The sequence below is a fragment of the Vidua macroura genome, chromosome 1 (assembly GCF_024509145.1).
Source record: "Vidua macroura isolate BioBank_ID:100142 chromosome 1, ASM2450914v1, whole genome shotgun sequence".
Classification (NCBI taxonomy): domain Eukaryota; kingdom Metazoa; phylum Chordata; class Aves; order Passeriformes; family Viduidae; genus Vidua; species Vidua macroura.
In genome coordinates, this window is record NC_071571.1 from 22780160 (window position 1) to 22800973 (window position 20814).

Sequence of the window (20814 nt, forward strand, 5' to 3'; positions counted from 1 at the left end):
ATAATATAGTACTACAAAAAAGCACAGACATTCGAAAAACTTACTCTGGTTTGCTGTCTTTTTTTGCTAGAAGAGATAATAAATGATCAGGCATCAAAAGTTGCATTGCTTTTTCTTTCATAAGTAAAGAAACAATGTTCATTGCACTTGAATCTTCCCTTTTCCCTTTCTTCTTTCACTTGTGTCTGAATTGTGCACATTGCTTGTCAAAAATGAGTTTTCTGTATAGCATCTTGATGGCCAAAATTGTTGTTTATGATCTGTAGCAAAAGTTCAAAACATCCTTAAGGTTAAAAATGTCTAAAAATCAATGTGAGGCTGTTTTAGATTATGATTTTGGAGATGGGTTATGAGAATATAAGATTGATATGTCTTACCTGTCTACACATATTTCTTAAAAGACTTCAAGAATAATAGCCAATTTCTTCTGTCCTCCTTAGAACTAGTGAGAGTAAATAGCTCTCTCTACCATGGTGTCCGGGGGAAACTTCCCCTTGAGCCCATGCACACGCTTTGAGGTACCATTTGCAGTAAGTCTAATTTGAATAAAGATAGACTTTAATACCCATTTCAGTGTTTCCATAATCAGTACCCTAGACTAGGTATTAATTGAGCAAGATGCTGAGCATTTGCCATAACATTGTCTTCAACTATCATTTTCACAAGCTGCTGATCCATAGTGAGCTAAATGGAAATTTTGAGATAAGCTTAGTGATTTCAAGAGGCTTCAAGTTTTCAAGGGGCAAACATTAGTACACCTTGACTAGAATAGCTGCTTTTCTAGTTCATTAAATGGCTATGGTTGAATAACTTAGGCATAAAATTTTCATATGTTGAAAAAATTTTATAACCTCATCCAAGTTTAATTAGACATATAAAAATGTGTCACACAATTTCTGTGTGCCCTCTGTTTGTGTGTTGCCACTTCTTATGAGACTTGCACAGAGAAAAGAAAATCCTACTGACAAAATCAGTATTAATAAGTAGGAAAGGGGAAAAGAAAGGGCTATAGAAATGAAATGTATTCTGCTACATAAGAAAATGTTAAAAAAAAAAAAAAAAAAAAAAAAAAAACCAAAAAAAAGTTCTCATAAGATACTGAGAGTAGGAGAATTACCTGACTAAGATCTTAATGCAATAGGTTATTCTCAACTAAGTGTGAAATAAACAGAGCAGGTTATGAGCTATGCAGTATTATGTTTTATTCTTTTGCTTTGGTTCTTCCTTCCACAGTCTTCTAAGCTCTCAGTTTAAAGTGACTTGGAGGCTAAAGCAGAACAGGATTCTCCGCTGTCAGTTGTAGGAAGAAAAATGTTCTGTGTTTGCTCTTTGTCTTTAGAGTGTGCATGTGTATCACTGTGTAGCTGTGCATTTCTGTGTATCAGTGTATTTCTGGCAACTGAGGTCTGTTTTCAAGTGCATCACAGAAAGCTAACAATATATTTTGTGCCACCATAGCGAGAATTCTTCACAGTGCTTTCTCAGGGCAGAATAGGATCCAAATAGCTGCAGTGCAAACTCTCAAACCTGTTGGTGATGGAGCAGAACAGCATAAGGTAAATACTTAACAGAGAATGTAGTGTGCTACAGCAGCAACAGGTATGTTCTCCCATAAATATGATTACCCTGATGAGTAATCAAAGAAGATTTTTAGCATCTGATTTAGAACACTGGAAGATTACAGTTGGACTTCTGTATTGTTTGATAGGTGAGAAATCACCCATCAGTTGACTTTGAAAGCTTTCAATTTGATTAAACTTTATTACATTATAAAGAGGGATTTATTACTTTAGAATAATGCCTAATTAATTTCACAGATATTTTAAAATATTGTAAATCTACTTATTTTTCAAAATGGTGTTATTTGAATTATAACTCATTTTCGTCTTAGAACAGACTATATTTGCATTTTTAACCTATGTATCCTGAATGTGATTGTATTACAATAGCTGGTAGTTGTGCTGTTCTCATAAGAGAAACAAAAGTACATAAATTTTGAATCTCTGAACATGAAAATATTCATGTTCATGTTTCATGTATCCCTTCATGAAAATCAGAGGGAAAGCAGCCAAGGATTTTATCAATTCTTTAAGTATCCTTGTCTCATCTTGGTGTGCATCCATAAAACATATTGCCCTAATTACTTAAAAAGAGACCTTAATAATTTGGATGTTGGAGATGCTGTGCATTTTGGTATAATCTGCTCTGGTCTGATGAGTGAGATATGTGGTTAATGGCATTGCTATGCTGCTGAGCCAGCTCATTACAGTGTGTTAGTATTACTCCTTCCTCTTGGAAAGGCAGGGGTGGGGATGAGGCCCTGCTGACCTCACTGCATCATATCACTTTATCAGCTGCTCAGCAGTTCAAAGCAGTTCAAACTGTACTCAGGGAAAATCATCTTCTGTTTGTTTAATTGGTCTTTTCATGAAAACTCTGCAATACCATATTCCATTAAAAAAAAAAAATTCAGACCAGTGAATATAGCTGAAAACTAAGGGTAGTGAAACACATGTTTGCTACTAAAGTCATGTCTTGATTTGGCTTCATTTACTTTCAGTAAAATGCACTTTCGGTGCAGCTTCCTACCACTTCTGCTTTATAGTATCTTCTTCTTGCTAATGTTCTCATGGTTTTGTGGCTTTTGTGGCCTTTTAAATAGCTTAATGATAACATTGTGCTGCTCATCTGCATTCCTCACATAGTCCATAGTGCCTACAGTGTTGATTGGTTGATTTTTCTCTCTGATAACTTGTGTAGTTGATTGTCCATGTTTCATTGGTGTACCATCTCCCTTTCTTCTATTTCAGTGAGGTCTTTAAAATTTACCTCCAAAACACCTTGTAATAGCAGAGTTGCTTTTGTTAAAGATTAAAATTGTCATTTTACTGTTTTTCTATCTGATGCCCCATCATTTTTGAGCCTTCATCTCATCAATATTTCAGGCCATGCATTTCTGTGGACCTTAATGTACTGGGGACAGAGGATAGGAGATTGTTGCTCCAGTCTTGCCTCTCCTCTCTCTCATTGACTCCCAGTGGTACTGAAGCTCATTGTCATATATCTGTGCAAATTTTCTTTTTAAAATTTGTATATCCTATTTATTTAGTTACCTGTTTCTCCCTCTGGATTGTTTTTTTATTCTATTTTTCCGAAAAAAAAAGTGGAGCATGATGTACAGGTGTTAAGTAGCTCCAGTCATTTGAGAATTTGCTGTAATTCGCTCACACATCACTAATTATTTCAGTGCAAGCCCCCTCAATTCATATTGGAGCAGTAGGCAGTTTGTTCTCCAAAGACTGAGTCGTCTCAGCTCCTTTCTCCAGTGAGTAGAGAGGATCAGTTCCAGCAGCTCCTGGGAAGTAGTTCCATTTTGCCCAAAAGTAGTGTTGCCAAGAGCAGGAGCTGCCACTGCAGCTGCCCTGCAGATGGCTTAAAGTTTAATTGGAGACAGGAGACAACTCCTCCTCAGTGCCTCCAGCATGGTGCTTTTGCTAGCTCATAAGTCATGGACAGAGTTACCGAGTGCACCAATGTCAAAACAAGATGGTTCACTGAAGCTGGCAGTGCTGCTGCCTCTTCCAGTTGAGATACACCAGCTTTCACCTTGATTTAAATAAGCAAAATGAAAACTCAGGCTATCTGCCATCTGCTTGTTAAGGCCACAACTGCTAAATGAGCAATAAGTGGTTAAATCACAGTTTCCAATTTCTGAAAATTTTATCATCTCAACATTCTGTACTCTTTCAAAACCCACTTCTGATCTCAATGTTTGGGCATGTACCTCATGGTGTCAGGGCAATGAACCCCTTCCTCTTAATGGGTTTGCAAGGAAATAGGTAAAGAAAGTGTCAGGAAAATGGGTAGATGTTTCAGCAAAGAATTCACTGGAAATCTCCAAAGTGCTTTGAGTGAGGTGTGCTGGCTCACTAGGCTGCATTGGAGGATACAGGTTCTGTTCAGCTAGTCCTCCCACAGACCTTACCATCCTCTAGGTGAGAATGCATAACTCCCTGGGATTCTGCACTGACCCCACTTAAAATGTCTCAGCTGCTTTTATAGCCACTCTCTCTCCGTCAGACGTAGGCTGACATTTCCCCCATTTTTAGGAAAAAAATGTTTCTGTACTTCCATTTTTCATTCTGCTTGCTTGTTCTGTGCCTGTGATTCAGAAGGATAGTATAAAACTCTTTTCTTTTTTAGCAGCAAAATACTGCTGTTTGGAGTGAATACCCCAAGCATCATGCTGTGTTTTGTTGTAGGAGGCACACTTAGAACTGTATCACTTGAAATGGATTTTAAGTGATAAGGTTAGACATTTTTGAAAGGGATTTGATTTGGGAATTCTGATAAGGTTCAGTGTAAGAATCAGTTGGATATTTAGACATCCTAGAGGAGTACTCTTATCTATCTATATACCCATCACAACTGGAGCTCATTATTAATGCCCTCACTGTTTCAGAAAAATTGTATCACCTGAACCTGCACATTCTTCAAATGGCAGTGTGACTGGCTGCCTTAATTTTCTACAGATTGTCATTTAAAAAAACTTGACAAAATACCCACTGCATCACTGAGCTTCATGTGGCTTCACAAATCTGTTTAAACTTGAGATTATGACAAGATCAAGGCCTTAATTGGCAAAATAAGGAGCTGGCAAACTTCTGGATTATCTGATCAGATTGATTCTAATGTTGTGCTGTTCTGTGATGCTGAGCACCAGGTTTCATATATATAATTATGTGTATGTTACCTCCCCTGGTTTTTTAGGTGAGAAAAAGAATTTTCATGATACTTTTTTTTTCTTTTTTTTTCTTTTTTTTCCTTTTTTTTTTTTTTTTTTTTTTGCCCAGACAGTGAACCCAGGCAGCTCAGTCAGCCCAGGTCTAGTATTCTATTTGCCTTAGCAAAACAGTTCTTCTGCAAGGAAATATCCCTCTTATGGGATATTTCTGTCCCATTAGCAGCACGTGTCACAAGCCTCTATTGTGCAGAGCTTCTGCTGTTCCTGGGTGTGAGGAGTGGTGAGCCCTGGTGTGTTGTCAGAACGAGGCACAATCGTTCCTCTGATGTGCTGGCACTGGGCACCAGGCCAGAGACAAAACATTCTAGTGTCAGAGAAGTGCATTGTGCATTCACTGCTTCCGAGTGGAGGTTTGTTCTGGGGGAATGTGGATTGGTTCCTGTGAAAACCAGTGGGTCAGAGAAAATCCTTGTGGAGAAAGGATGTGATCCCAAATGTTCTGGTTTGTTTACACAGTTGTAGTTAAATGACACCATAGTGAAGAAACATAATTTTATTTTAAATAAAAAGGTTTTTCTTGATGTTTTTGTGATGATTCATAGAAGTATGCATACTTTGGTCTGTTAATTATTTAAATAAGCTTTCCAGCTGAATGGCAGCTTTAAGCCCCTAAATATCCTGATGCAACGGCGTAGCTTGGCCTGTGCCAATGAGATTGGATACTACAACACTAGGTAGGAATTCATATGTGTTAACTGAGCCAGTTTCATGGTCTTCAAAAAGACCATAAAGCGAGCTTTATGATCCAAAGGGGGCATTGCTTTTCTGATAAGCCAGCATTTCCAAAAAACTCTGTATAGTGCATACCTGGAATTCAAATGAGACAGCTGCTGAGCCAGCACAGCAGGGCTTCTGGAAATACATTTCATAAAAGCCTCCCACAAGGTTTTGGCTTTTATTTTTATTCCCCTTTTTCAGTTTAAAGAAAATAAGTCAGTAAAAAAATTATAAATCTTTAAAGAGCATGTTTAGGAGAGGACTGACTGTTTGGGTGGGTTGTTCCAAAGGCTTTGCAACCTAGACATGATAGGAAATGTGAAATGCAGAGTGTATCTCTACAGAGTAAATCAGAGCAGATTTTAAAGAATATGTAAACAAGCATGACTTGTGAGCCATGGGGTCCTTCTGGTAGAAAATTGGTGTCTTTGCAGTAAAGAAAACCATCCTGTTTATTCCAAAACAGTAAGGAAGAGACATTCCTGCACAGCTAGCAGCAGCAGCTGCTTCTTCACATGTATTAACACCAATCTCTTCCTCAGTGAAATCATTGCCTCTCTGTAACCTTGAGAGCTCACAAGCTCTGTCAATGCCAGAAGACCAAACTTCTCTTTTTGTTGAGGCTACCTTGAGTCTTCTACATTAATTTTCTTCCCAGTCTTTTCCTGATCCACAGCCTTGAAGTCTACAAAAACTTTTCTCTTCTTAATAAGGATCAGTTTCATCCTGTTGAGGTCTTTTATAGTTTCTGCAGCTCCAAAGCAGATATCAGAGAGCTTAAGTCTAGTTTAATGTCAGAATTTTCAAATTCTGATTGGGGGATTGTTTGCTGATGGAAGGAGACTCCTGAGCAGAGGTGGCTGGGAAAGATGAAAGGACAGGTTCTCTGTTCTGTTTTAGCAGTTCAGCATGGAGCATCCCTCACAGAGGAGCCATCTTTTCACTTTGGAGCTAAACAATCTCCTTTTACCATGTACATCATTGTTTAACTAGCTTTTGATTTAGCCAAATTGCTGCATGGTTTCACTGGTTTGAGGGAAAGTGCAGTCTCTGTCAAGAGTTTCCTCTTTCCCCTTTTGCTGCTAATTTCAGATTGTGTCTCTACAGCCTAGGCCCCTCTTATTTTCAAAAGAAGTTTGCCAAATCCTTTTTTCTAGGGTTTTTTTTTTAGCATTCATCTCATTCACATAAAACATTTTAGCAAGAATCACTACATTAAAAGACCAGTTTCTTCCACATGCGAATTTGTATGAATGTTCTAAGTTATTAAAATAGAGCCTTATGATGAAATGTAAGAGCCTTATGATAAATGTAATGCCTTATGATTCCCTGTAGGATGTCACAGTCCTGTACAAGTTGTTTCACACTTGCTTTTTTCTCGTTGTGAAATTGAGATTAAATACTCTGGTTTTGTGCTGATTCCAGTTCAGTTTGGATTACAAGACAGAAATTGTTTCTAAAAGTTATCTCATCAAGTCACAAAAATAGCCCTGCCAAAGTGTAGTAAGCATTTAGTAGGTACTTTTTGGAATAACCAAAACCCTTCCTTGATTGAACATTTAAGGACACTGGCATATCAAATCCTCGTGGTGCTCTGTTGTAGGGCTGGGGATTTCATTTCATCTTGTGCTGATGCTCTGCAGAGCTGTGTCTGTGCTGAGGGCTGCTCAGCTGCTCCTTCTCCTCCTCCTCCCAGCTGTCTCTCCCAGCTCGTGCAGGGCGAGTGGGCAGAGCCTGGCTCTGGGAAGGGTTTGGGTGTGTTTGGGCACTCTCCAGTCCCCGCTGTCCTCCTCATGTTGGCACAGCTGCACTGGTGCCCCTGCCAGGGTCCCTCAAAAAGGTAGCTGTGGTTACTGTGGATATGAGAATGATGAATTTACTTGTGCTGCAAATGGTTTGGAAACAGTGTTGGAATAAATTTAACTTTGCAACGCAGACAGCTACTAAAATATTGTTTATATACATAAGTAAGGATGGAAAAAATCACATATTAAAAAGGTTTCCTGGCAAGACTTCATTGTATTTTGCCTCATGGGGAAAGGAAGTTAAGAACAGTTGGGCCCTCTACTGTTTCAAGTACCTCATTTTTCATCCTTGACAGAGCTAAAGCAAAAATATTAGTTGAGCTTGATTTTTTTTTTTTTTTAAATGAATGCGTGTCATTAGAATTTTGTGGGAATGTTTTGCTTCCTTCATCCATACTGGCACATTACCCCAAGGTTTTAAAATACAGCTTCATGAATTGAATCACTTCTTATACTCAAAGGAAGTGGTTCAATTACCCATATATAATGGAATGATGATATTCCACTTGATGCCTGAGTCAGGCTTTTGTTGAGCCTCATTCTGTTCTTACTGCTTCTTTTTTCACCTTAAAGAATAAGCTTCAATAGCTTCATTTTTTTTTCACTAAACAGCATCACTTTCCTTACAGCAAGAACAGGTTTATGCGGTTGGTGAGGAGGTGCCTTCTCTTTTCGGTTGTGTTTTTGTGTCCCAACCTCATCATTTGTGTAGCAGGTACTTCATAAGGCTACTGAAAGAATTTAACAGTTTCCTTTTTTTTTTTTTTTTTTTTTTTTGTTAAGACCATGCTTAGATCATTCACAAAATAACTTGCAAAATAAATACTCCAATCAGTTTGTTTTCTCACCAGTCTTATTTTCTCTTAAATCCATAATTCTGATTTAATTTCCTGAATGAATGTAGATCACATTAAAATATTCTTTTGCACGTTACCATTGTGCATGTGGCTGTTGAATTTTTTTTCTTTTTGCCATGTATTGTCATTGTAAGGATTTTTTCATGACTCTGGTAGCATTTACACATAAGGAATTTTAAAAAATTACCACCTGTTTTACCCATAAAATTAATAAGAATTTGATAGTCTGTATTTGTCTGCAAAGAATTATGTGTTCTTGTTTAACACTTTTGTTCTGAAGAGGAATCATAGAGGTTATGTTTTCTGCATGCTTAATCTGTTGCATTACATTTTCTATATTTTTAATCGGTTTTACTGTTATTTAATTTCTTACCTCCATGGGAATAATGAAGGGATATTTTGTTGACAGGTGACTGAAAAAACCAGAAATTTTGCTATGTAAGAAAAATAATTCTACTAAAATATGGCTTTCAGGTTCTGAACAAGGCCTTTATTATTTTCCACATGGGAAGAAACTGCCTAGATTACACAATCTTAAGTTGTTTTAACTTTGAATTGGCATGGGTTCCTGGTCTAGGAACTGTATATAATTTTTGCCATTCATTTAATGAAGTAAGGCTTCAATACTCTAAATCTCAAGGACAATGAATAGGCATGTGGTCTTTACTTTTCATGAATCCAAATAAAAATATTCTTGCCATCTTTGCAAAAATGTGACTTTTTCACTGCAGCTGTGAACCCTAGAACTTCCACAACATTCCCAAGGGTAAAATTTGTTTGGCCCCTAACAAACCTGTAAGTGCATTACACAAATTAATAGATTTGCAGGCCCTTATGTAAACTGAGCTGCAAAAGCAAACCTCTAAACTCCTGATGTGAAGAAATGAAAGAAATGACTGATATTGAGGCAATTCCATTTCTGACTCTTGTATATCTTTTGGATATTAAACTTGACACTCGGCTGTCACCATTGTGCCCAGCAGAGAGCTGAAGGAAGCCTCACTGCAGTTGTCAGTCAGCAGACTCTGAGTCAGCATACAAAATACACAAATAGTTACTGAATGTTTTTTCTAACCTATTATACTAAAACCAAATGCTAAGTTGAAGGATGAAATTCATTCTTTGGTCTTCACTGCTACATATACTTTGTGCTCACTGACATTATTGGGTCATAACACAGAACTTTTCCAGATTGTGAAAGATATGCTTCAGATCTACCTGACTCTACTCCTCAGGAAGGGAACATGGCTGTAGGTGGATCATATGGACAAATAGCTTAGCACCATTTCTCCTCCAGAGCAGAAATTCTGTGTCCAGAGGTGGTTCTGAGAGTGATGGAGCTACTGTAGAAAAACCCTGGAACTCACACTGCTCCTCAAGAGGCAAATCTAAAGCAGTAATGTACTTTCCTCTAATGAAATGGAAAACACGTAGGTTTTTGACTAAGTTGAAAACTTCATTAGATATGTATGTTTCCAAAGATCAGAACAGATTTTTGTTGAAAAACCAAACATCTGAAACCTCCAAATCTCACTCAACAGAAAGAGATTGCTGATTCGGAAATGGTCTGCAATGCTTATTCTCTTCCTCTTTTGATTGAGTTCAGTTCCTCAAAGAGCTGTAGTCTCCCATGGTACATCACAGCCAAGGATTCACTAAATGCAGTATGTTTTACCCAGCAAACAAGAAGACTGGAAAAGAAATCTTGAATGTCTTTAAAAAAAAACCAAAACATTTTTACATCCAGCTTGTAACTTTACCCAGTTAAAATTCCAGGGCATTTTTCAACACACCTCTCTTCTTTTAAAAGGAAAAAAATTGCACTCTCCTGCAATTTTTTTTTTTTTTTTTACTAAACTTTGTTTATTCATCAAGTTGACCTAACATTAAAAAAATTTTAAATTCTGCATGTTACTTAGCCTGATTTCCATAACTTTTGTCTAAGGAAAGGCAGCTCATTTGCATTCTGGTCTTGTTTTTCATTCTGCTCTGAATAATACCACAGGCTGCAGGTTCTTTGTCTTGTTGAAGTCCAAACCGTCACCCTCCTTGAGGATCGTCAGTTCTAACAAGGGTTAAAGTGTCATATCAGTAATATGCAGCTTTGGCTATTCTAAACTTGTAGTGTAAGGTGAAATGCTTTTCTTTATTAATTATGCCAGCAATTGGCAATTGGTAAAGAGTTGGTAGGAAAGATTTGCACTGCTGCTCATCTAATACGTGGCAGTAACGTGGGATGGTTTTGCATTTGAAGCAGAATACCGGACAACATGACTAATTGTGTTGGTAGAGTTGTGCAAAGCTCACTGTAAACTAATCATTCCCTTGTACAACAGGGAGTGGTGAGTCCTTGCAAAACCAGATGCTAACCCCAAAATTTTTCTTACAGTAACAAAATAAGGTAATTCAGTAGCCCTTGATGCATTTTTATTGCATTTCCTAGGAAACTTTTCTGTATTATGCTTGTATATAGAGATTTGAACAGCAGGTTCTGTTTTTATAACTTTCTGCCAAACCCTAATGGTATCAACTGGCAGTACAGATATTTGACCCTCAGTACCCTGATGTGTTGTAAATCTGTTATTTTTATACAAATAGACTTCTCATCCTACAAATGGAATTAGAATCTGGTCCTGGCAAGTTTCAAATGAGATCATCATTTTATATCCCTTGTCAGAGAACAAAAAGATCCCAGAGTATTGTCTGTGGTGTGGAACAGCACAACCCCAGTAGATTTTGGAGTCTTCTTTGCAGAAACCATAACCACCATGGTCCCTGGAAAACATTAAATCCATTCCAAATATGAGAATTGTAGATCAGTCTTGTGCTAGTGATTCAATTTAAAGAAAATAGGATATTAAACCATGCAAGCTGAATGCTTACCTTGCTGAGAAGCAAATTATCAATAGAGAAAGCAAACAAGTTAGTTTTATTTTTTTCAAGTAATTCTCAATGCTAAATAAAAGTTTATTTCCAGTATTAAATTAGGGCTTGATTGCTGTGACAACAGTGGTTATTTTTATGGCTTTGGAACATGAAATGGAAGTGTTAAAATATAGAGGAGGCAGAACTCCTGGTGTCGTGCTTAGGATGAGAAGTGGTGGACCATGAAAGCTGGGGCTAGGAGGTCACCTGTAAAATAACAGCTCCCGGTGTTCAGCTGTTGTCTGGGTCTGGGTCATCAGTCTTCACTGCTAAGTGACAGCGTATTCCAGTAAAACCAGAAGACTGTTGGCTTCTCCCTTCCCTTTTCCATGTTGGTGCCTTAATTCATTCTTGTAAGCTGCAAAACAAGGCAGATTCTTCTCCACTGTGGTGTTAAGTGTGAACCTCACTTTGCTTTGTTTATAGCAGGTGTCAAAACTCATTGCTTTGGATTGCTTAATCCCATTCATCAAAATGGGATTGATTGCTGCTTAGGAGAATCACTTACAAGGTGATGCTTGCAAATCTCTTTACGTTGACTTACCTGTGGGCAGTGACTGTTTAATCTTATCCAAAATCACAGTTCTTTCACTGCTGCCCTCTCCTTCTTGTTTGTTGGTTGTCACATATTGTGAATTTCTGTATTACATATGCTAAATATTTGTGTGGAAGAAGGATGATCTTTATAATCTTTATAGTGTTTGTACCAGGCATTAAAATAAAGTGTTTGGCTCCTTGCCTGAACTACCAAGTGTCTCTACCTTAAAAAATGGCTGGCATTTAGATGCTAGGAAACCTGCAGTTGTTTTCAGCCTAACTGCTGCCCTTGAGAGAAGGTATAAATATTATAGATGGCTTGAGTACTCCAGTGCACAGAACTGGCACTTGTAGCTGGCTCCTAGATAGTGTGGTGGCAGATGTGCTAGAACATTATTAAAGAAATGGATTGGAAAACTAGTGAAACAAGAAACAGTGAATCAAGTATGATTCATTTAAAAAGTGAAAATTACAGATTTTGTTAGCTGGTTTTAATTTTTTTTCTGTACAATGCCATAACTGCCTCTGTCTCATCTAAAATAAGAGGCAAATAAGAACACACATCTAGAGGAATGTGGCTAATTTTTTTTATATTCAGAACAAATATATTCATAATCAATATATCTTATTTAATAAGAGACTAATCCTTTGATTCACTAAGAGAGGTTGCGAAGTAGAGAACCTTATTTCTAAATTTAAATTGATGCAAGAATCTCTGTTTTTGATCCACGGGCTCCCTCTCCTGGTCTGGGAGGTGCTTGGCACCAGGAGCTTGATTAATGCAGAAGGTAAGTGGAAGTTATTTGCAAATTGATTTTGTGACATAGTGTCGATGGTGTCTCCAAACTTCCTCAATGTTTAATGACAGCATTGTGCTCTCTCTAATAGCAATAATGAGATGAATATGGGTGTTGTGATGAATCGGGGTTGCAGGGCCAGGTTTATCTTATTCAAGTGCTAATTAAGACATATCACAAGGACTGAAAGAAATGTGCCTACAAACAATATTTACAAATAAAATCAGTGAATTTGCATACCCAAATAACTATGTGAATGCATACTCTATAGTTGCACTGATACTGTCACCTTTGTCACCTTAGTGCTCTGCTTTCACCTTCTACTTATCACACTACATCCAAGTTGGACTGTTTGCCTATTGTATTTGATTGTGGATAAAAAAATACCTTTGGATTAATATTCTTCGATTAGAAACATATGACTGTTGTAAACTGCTCAACAAATTTGAGGCCTTAGTCTGATAAAGCAAACCTTGTAGGTAACAATTGTACCTATTTTAGAATTCACTTACTTTTGCCTCAAGTTTTTAAGCTTATTTCTAAATTTAATTTAATAAATTTCTGGCAGAGTTGAAGAAAAACTTTCTGTGTTTTACCTTGCCAGTCTTGCTTCTAAGAATTTTTTTCAGCTTGAATTTATCAACATGAACAAATGTTTACATAGCTTAAGAAATGAAACAAGTATTCTAGAGTGGTGTCCTTCCTTTAATGCTCCTAATTCATATGTATATTGCAGCAAACAAAATTAAAATAAATCTCTTAAGTTCCAAATGATTTTCACGCTAACTTTGTACTTGCTTCATGCTGATATAACTGACCACAGAATGTCACAGGCACTCAAGATATGCAAGTCCAGAAGTTTTATTCATATGACCTGCAGTGCAGATAGGGGAAGAGATGGGAGGGGCTTTTGTACATTGATAATGCAAAACAAGCACCAGACTAATGTGAATTACTTCCACTCAGAATATCAGCCTTTTATTCCAGAGGCTGAGCTTATAACAAATATTCAAAATAATCTAGCATTTTCATTCATGTTAGAAATTGAGTGTAAATTTTTTGAAAAGAAAGATCTACAGTTCATTTAGTAATGTGTTTCTAGAGCTGGTAATTTAAGTGTTCCTCCTGGCTTTACTTAAAGCAAGTCTTGACAGTTATGTGTTATGAAGGAAAACCAGGTTTGGGAGAACTACTTATAGCAGTTCTCTCCCTTTAATTACTACTTGTGTCAAGGGCATGGAGAGTGAACTTTTCATGTGAACAGAAAATACAAGATGCATGTGAGAAGTATAAATACTTTGATGCTGTAAGTTGGTCTGACTTACCTTACAAGATGGAGGACAGTTGAAGTGAAGAGAAACAAAGCATAATGCACGAGTCAATAAAGTCTGTATCTCCTAAGAATTTACTATTTTTATATGTACTGCAGCCATGTTAAAATAACAGCTCTTTGCTGTGCATTCTTGTTCATGCCACACTCTTGATCATCCTCTTTACCATCAGTGTAAATCTTCTATCCTAGCATCTATTCATTATCTGTTTATCTTATTTAAATTTCTAGGGATTGAAGTTATTTCTGAGCTAAATTATCTAGCCTCTGTAACACCATCGCTCTCAGGTTGCTTGTTACTTGTCAATGAAAAGTAGCTTTAACATCTATTGGTTAAGCAGGCAGTGTGACAGGAACACAGCACTCCCATCTGCTTTACAGACTCCACTGGTACCTTGGAAATGTTGTAGTCATTTAACCTTTTGTACCTTCTTCCTCCTCCCCATCCCCCAGTGAAGAAGCCTATTTGAAGTTTAGATTGTGCTTTCTACAGTGCTATGACTTGTTAGGTCTTTTCCATTAAAGCAATGTGTTTTTTACATTTTTTTGTGTACAGGTACTTGGAACACCAAATGAAGATACGTGGCCTGGAGTCCACTCTTTACCCCATTTCAAACCAGGTAGGTTGAAGCACCAAATTCCTCCAAATTCCCTCTCTGCAAGTACACAACAGATAATTACATCCCTGACCACAAGTGATCAAAATGACCTGGTGTGCAGTGTGTGAACCATGGTGCACTTCTCCCAGCTGCTTACTTTTTATTGTGCTCAGGGTGGGAGGTTTTCTTTAGTTTAATTTCTTCCATTTCCTTTTTGTTTTCTTCTGATTATTACAGCATGAGCCCTGACCTGCTTTAATTCCTCAGCCACTGAGTATTGTACCTTTCAGACTGCTAGAGTGCTGATTCTCTATTAGGATTACCTTTCCAGCAGACCACACCAAACTTTGACAAATACTGAAGGAAACTAAAGAGTAGAGAAAAGAAATTGTGAAAGCTGAAGTTATTGCTAGGTCATATATGAGTATCCTTCTGCAAAGAAAGATACTAATTTCACTCTTTTAATATGTGTTGTATTCGCAGTTGTCATACTCTATAACCGTCTTTGAAAAACTGTTTCACCATCTGATACCTCTTTGTGAGAGGGAGCAGTTTGTCTCCTAGAGACCAGGAGGATGTGGTCAGCTTCATTATGCCATGCTATGTATGCATGTTTATGTATGTGATATCTATATTATGTATGTATGTATGCATGTAGTATGTATGTAATATATATATATAGAGTCTTGTGAACTTGTGAGTGTGGATCTTAGAAATATGTTTTTTTAAACATGGCAAAGCAGGTGAATGAGTAGGCAGGAGATGAGGCAGAGGAGTTGTAAAGGACAAATAGATCTAGACAGCTCTCAAAATAAGAGAGAGAGAAACAAATATATTGTAGGGCTTACCCTGATAGAGACACAAAGCCTTGAAAAATAGAAATGCAGACAGCTTTCTTGCATATTGCTTTTTAGTCTCTGTCCTACTGCTGACTTACTGCTGTATAGTGAAATCACATTCTAGTGCTCTCTAGTGAATTAGTAGAAAGTTTTTTAACAGTCTTTCACTGAATACTAAATACTACAGTCTTCTTCCCTTAAACACTGTGTCATTAAGTTTACAAGGTTTTGTGTTTCCCATTCTCTGATTGAAAGTTGAGCAAATACAGAAGAATTCTTACAAAAATGTAGTGGTCTGTAAAAGCAGCCCAAAACCATTGGTTTTAGCAAGAATAGTAAAGAGAAGGAGAAGGAGAAAGCCTGAAGTGTCTGTCTCAGTGACTTTTGGGTTGGTTTGTTTTTCTGTGAGATACAGGAAAGTTTTGAACAGTAGATGGCAGACAAGAAATTTCCTTGTTTTATTATTCACTTTGGCTTCCAAATGTGTCAATGGATGTGGGTTTATTACCACAGAAGAACATCAGGAAATAAATCCACTGTAGGCACATCATTAAATCTAATTTTTATACAGGCATTGTGTTAGAATTGTCCTTATTTTCTCCATCCCAGACTATGGATTTTTTTCAGCTATGAATTCATAATATTTATACAAATGCAGAGTGGGGACAGGAGGAAAGGTACCTCCAAGACAGAAAATGGTCACTCAGTATTTTCACCATTTCTGCATGGTGTAGCTTTTGTTCTCTCAGATCCTTTCCACATCTGTGAAGTATGTAGATTTGTAAGTCAGAGTAATTACTATTCTTGCTGGCAATAATTTAATCATTTTAAGGCCTTTTAATGCAAAGCACAGAGGTCCTTAATTCCCTTGCACTGTGGAGGTCTGGGAGCACTCAAAAAATAAAATCCCTGTTCTGTACACATAATGTGTTGTGCACCCTCTATCCTTGATGACCTTGGTAAAAGGATTTTTTGTTTGTCTTATTGTTCCTTACTGCTGTTTTTAGAAATTACAGCAATAGAAAGCATCATCTAACTGGACAACCAAAACTGGCTTGCATGCCCCAAAACTGAGTAATTGAATTTTATGCTGGTAAATGTGAAATTGTTAAAGCCGCAAAATACATTCCTCTGGGATCATTCTGGGGTACCAGCACCTAAGGTATGTCTGCAAAAAATGCTCTGACCTATGAGCCAGGCTGGAATGAATACTATTTGCTCAGGCCTTTAGGGTCGTTGGAGATGTTTGGTCAAGGATACCAGGTTCTCTGTCACTTCTTAAAAATGTGCTTTCCTTCATGCTGTTCTTAAAAATGTGCTTTCCTTCATGCTGTTCTATGCACAAAAGCTTTCTGGCTATGGTAAGGGTGCTGCATCATCTTCTACAGGTGCTCAACCAGCCATGCTCCCCTCCCTGATGGTCTGAAATTTCTCTTACACTCTAGCTTTCCTGACTGACTTCTTAGGAGCAAAAATGAAAGTTGAAGCTTTAATAATACATTTGACAGTTGTACTCAATGGTCCTTGTGGGTTCCTTCCAACTCAGAATATTCTGTGATTCTTTGAAGATGACTTAATCTGTTCCTTTTCCTAGCAAAATAGTGAAGTATCCTGAAATGTCTTGCCAAATCTGAACCAATTCCATTATTCTTGACAATTTGTAAAATTATTGTATTTAAATATATGTGATATGGTGCTAAGTAACTCCTGTGCTGTGCATGTGTTAATAAGTTTTAAAACTAATAGCTGCTAACAGTAATTGTGATAAATTGAGAAGTGCAGAGAGCATTGGTGAGGATGTCAACGTTCTCTCAGGCAAGGCTTTAATTCTATAAACTTGAGTTGTGTAAGCATAAAACAAAATCATTTGAACAGAAAACACTGTGATTTGATAGGGCACAGTCTTGTGCTGCAGAGAGATAATCACACTTTACTAGGAGAAACATGTCTGAAAAACTTGGTATTAGTCTCTAATGCAGTGGCCAAGGGTCTTGATTATTATGGAAAGCATTCAGTGCTTTAATAACTATGATCTCTGACATCTTAATATGTAGGAACATTTCTAAGCCTGAATAAGAAATATGTTCCTAAGGCTAGCAGTGGGTGGCTCTAGGTCATTTAAACCCCTAACCTAGGTGATTTTAACAGCTTATAATAGTGAAAATAAAATGGTCATAGTTTTGTTTGACATCTAAAAAGTCACAAAACAACTTGTATTTTAGCTGCCTGCTTTGAGATCACAAATGCTCCAAGTAATATATAAGATACTTAAAGCTAAAAGTTGGCCTAGTCTTTGAGCTTTCTCTGTGCTGCAGCCTCCATCCTCTCAGTTTGTGTTTGCACCTGTGAGCACAGACACACATGCACACGTGTCCTGCTTAGTAAGTTACTTAAAGATAATCTAACTAATGCATTTGAGAGGCCTGAAATACTTCAGGACTATTGCAGTAACTTTGGGTTACCTTTGTGATTCACTTTGAAGCTGTTACGGATGCTGTAATCTTGAGAGGTTCTTCCTGTACTCAGGAATCATCATTTAATTGGTCTCATCACCAATGAACCCCAGCCATTCTGGATTGCTGTGACAGTAATTGTCTGCCCTCAAATAGGAAAACAGTTTGAGGGAATTGTGAAAAAATGCTAGCTGCTGTTTCAATAAAATTTTGATGTTTCAATGTTTCATCCACATGAGAAGCCCCATGTTACAGGCTGTTGGACAAAGACACTTTCAATGATGAACACGATCCCCTAGATTTGGAGAACACATTTTCACTATTCACTCTTTTGTTGCAATACTTTAGGAAATACGTAGATTTGCTGAGCTAAAACAGATTCAAACACCAACCATATCACTGGACCTGTATCTCCAGGAATGAATTAAAGTAGACATTAACTATGTCTTATTTATATGAGTAGAGGTGAAGCAGTATTCCCAAATTAGCTGCTTCCTTGCCAGTCCTGTGTCCAAGTCTTCCTGATTTTTTGTGCATTATGTTATTCATTGTTATTAAATCTCAATTTTTTTTTTAGTTTGGAGTCCTATCAACTTCCCCTCTCCAGCCATTTCTCCTGGATTGAGTCCTGTCCAAATAAATGAGCAGGATAGGCCTTTGGATAAATATCTACACTTAAGTTTTCACTTTTCTGACATTCTCAGTTAGTGTTTGGGACTGATGCTGCATAACCTCCATCCTGGGAAGTTAAGTAGAGATTTATTGGGAGGAACTGTCAGTGAGTAAAATGGGAGAAGGTAAGATATGGTCACAAAAGAAGATAAATGAAGTGTCCGTGGCAATGAAGAGATGGTAATGGTCAAGGAGAGGAAGGAACTTGTTAGAAAGGAGGAAAAAACATGAGAGTGCTTTGTGATGTTCACTGTGTATCAGTTTCTTCACAATACTGTTTCTAGGTGAAAGAAAGTTAAATATTTAATCTTGGGCTGATGGTGTAGGAGCCTGAACCTCACAATGTTCCACAAATGATCAGATACAATAGAGAGTAATACACCTGAAAGGTGCCTTTATGAGACAATGGAAGCATCTGCTGAGCACTGATTTTTAAAAGAGAATCCCTAAAGCCGGGATGAAAAGAGGCAAGAGGAAGAGCCGCTCCTTAAAGAGAAAGCAGAACACAAAAAGAAAAAGTGAGGAAAAACCATTCATAGGAAATAGTGCATAACATGGGTTTTGCCAGAGACTGATGGGTACTTGCGGATTTATTAAAAAATTACAAGTCTATGACGGACAAAACCACTGCAGAGCTAGTGTTCCAACTCAGGAACTCTACTTCCCAGGTGATCAATAAATATAGATTTGTTTTAGAAATATGACCTGCCTATGTACATCTTAACAGCTGATTGACAGCCAGATTTTTTTCAAAATATTAAGTCTTCATTTAGAGTAGGGCTGGACTAAGAGACTGAACTCCTTTGGCACAAGTACATGAACATACTGTATATGAGAACATACAGCTTTTCAAACTTTCATAGCAGTTTTTCCTGTAGAGTTTCTCCAAAGCCTTCTCAACATTTTGTTACATGCTAAGTCAATATCTTGTTTGTTTACATCTGCATTAATACCAGGGAGTGTTCCCAGGCAATGTGGGAGCCTCTGCTGTTAGACTGTCAGAGCAGCCTCTGGTATGCCTTTACCTCATGACAATTAGCACTTACAAATAATTAATTCCTGGACATTAGGAAGCTTCCTTAGGGTTAGGAAGTTAGAGTGGGCCAGGGACTGTTCCCTGTGTTGGAGGATGGAAGAGGGAGGTGCTGCAGCATTGCTACAGACAGTGACGGGGTCTTGGCCAAACAGTCTCAAACTCATTTAAATTACTGGTATAGATGTAGTCTTCAAGAATTTGAGTACTTGAAGAAAGGAGGGCGATTTGTTGTCAAACCACGACATTTGTAAAGGAGAATTAATTTTGAATTCTTCCCCCTCTTTTGCCAAAATAAAACTGTATTATTTAGTGTTTCTTCATTCTGTGGTATCCACAACCTAAGGGAAGCAGAGTTGTCAGTGTTTTCACATTCTTTAAACAAAATTACATTAAGCTGAAAAGTTAAAGTACCGTATTATGTATGCAGGGGAGGCAAGGTGAGCTCTGCTAAAAGGTAATCCATTTAATGTAGGACTCCAATGCCTCAGACAATGCTGGGTATTAAAATTACATTTTCTTCTCATGTTCAGGAGGGAGTCCAGAAAACAGCAGCTATTCTTCCTCTTTACACAAACTGTACTCTTCTAAAGCAAATGGGAGAAGAGGGAATGAGATGGAGGGGAGGGAGGTGAAATTTTTCTCAAAATGTTTGGCATACAAAACTCCAAAGTCTATCTCATGTATTTGATAAAACTCTGGTTGTAACTGAACTTCAGTAAAAACTCTAATTGCACATTAGTGCTGCAAATACTATAGTGCTTGAAAATTTTCTTGTCAGTATGGATGCTTGTCTTCATATCTTTAGCTAACATAATTTGAATAATCTTTACTAAAAATTTTATGTCTTATATATCACAATACAGTATTAGTCACGTTAGACTTTTAAATTAAATGTAAAGAAAACCCTTTCAAAGAAAGAATGGGTTAGACTTTTCAAAATATTAATTATAGTGGTGTTTAAATATTTGCATTTAAGCTAATCACATTTAGTTTTAAATACAGAAGAACATTAATCAAGGAATGCATATTAGCCACCATGTTTTGATTAACAACATAAAAAATGCCTTGAAGTCAAACTGCATTTTAAGTTCTTTGGTTTCAACTAGAAGCTGATTATCAATGCTGTTAAAAAGAAGCTAAAAATCAAAATGTATTCTGCCTCTAATTCCTTCTGTAGCTTTTCTTGTCTATCTTAGGTCCTTTCAAAGCAAATGTGGCAAAGGTATAATAGTTCATGTGTTTTTCTGACTGATAAAAAAGGAAAAAAACTCTCATCTTGTTTTATGTTACTTAAAATGCAAGTGCTTATTTTTTCAATTCTCACAGCAGACCAGTATTCCTGCAGTGGTGTGCTAATAAGCTCACTAGTGAGTTCTGCTGAAAATCACTTCTGTTTGAACCTGCCCTTGATGCGGGGCTGTCAGATGGAGCACGTTTATCAGG

General features: G+C 37.3%; 1 protein-coding gene across 2 annotated transcripts in view; it reads left to right on the plus strand.

Annotated features, from left to right (window-relative positions):
• Positions 1-20814, plus strand: part of CDK14 (cyclin dependent kinase 14) — a 323842-nt gene that overhangs the window by 199540 nt on the left and 103488 nt on the right. For both annotated transcript variants that reach the window (XM_053989755.1, XM_053989764.1), the window contains exon 11: positions 14329-14392. In XM_053989755.1, coding sequence (XP_053845730.1) covers positions 14329-14392 — 64 coding nt within the window. The remainder of the gene's footprint in view (positions 1-14328; positions 14393-20814) is intronic.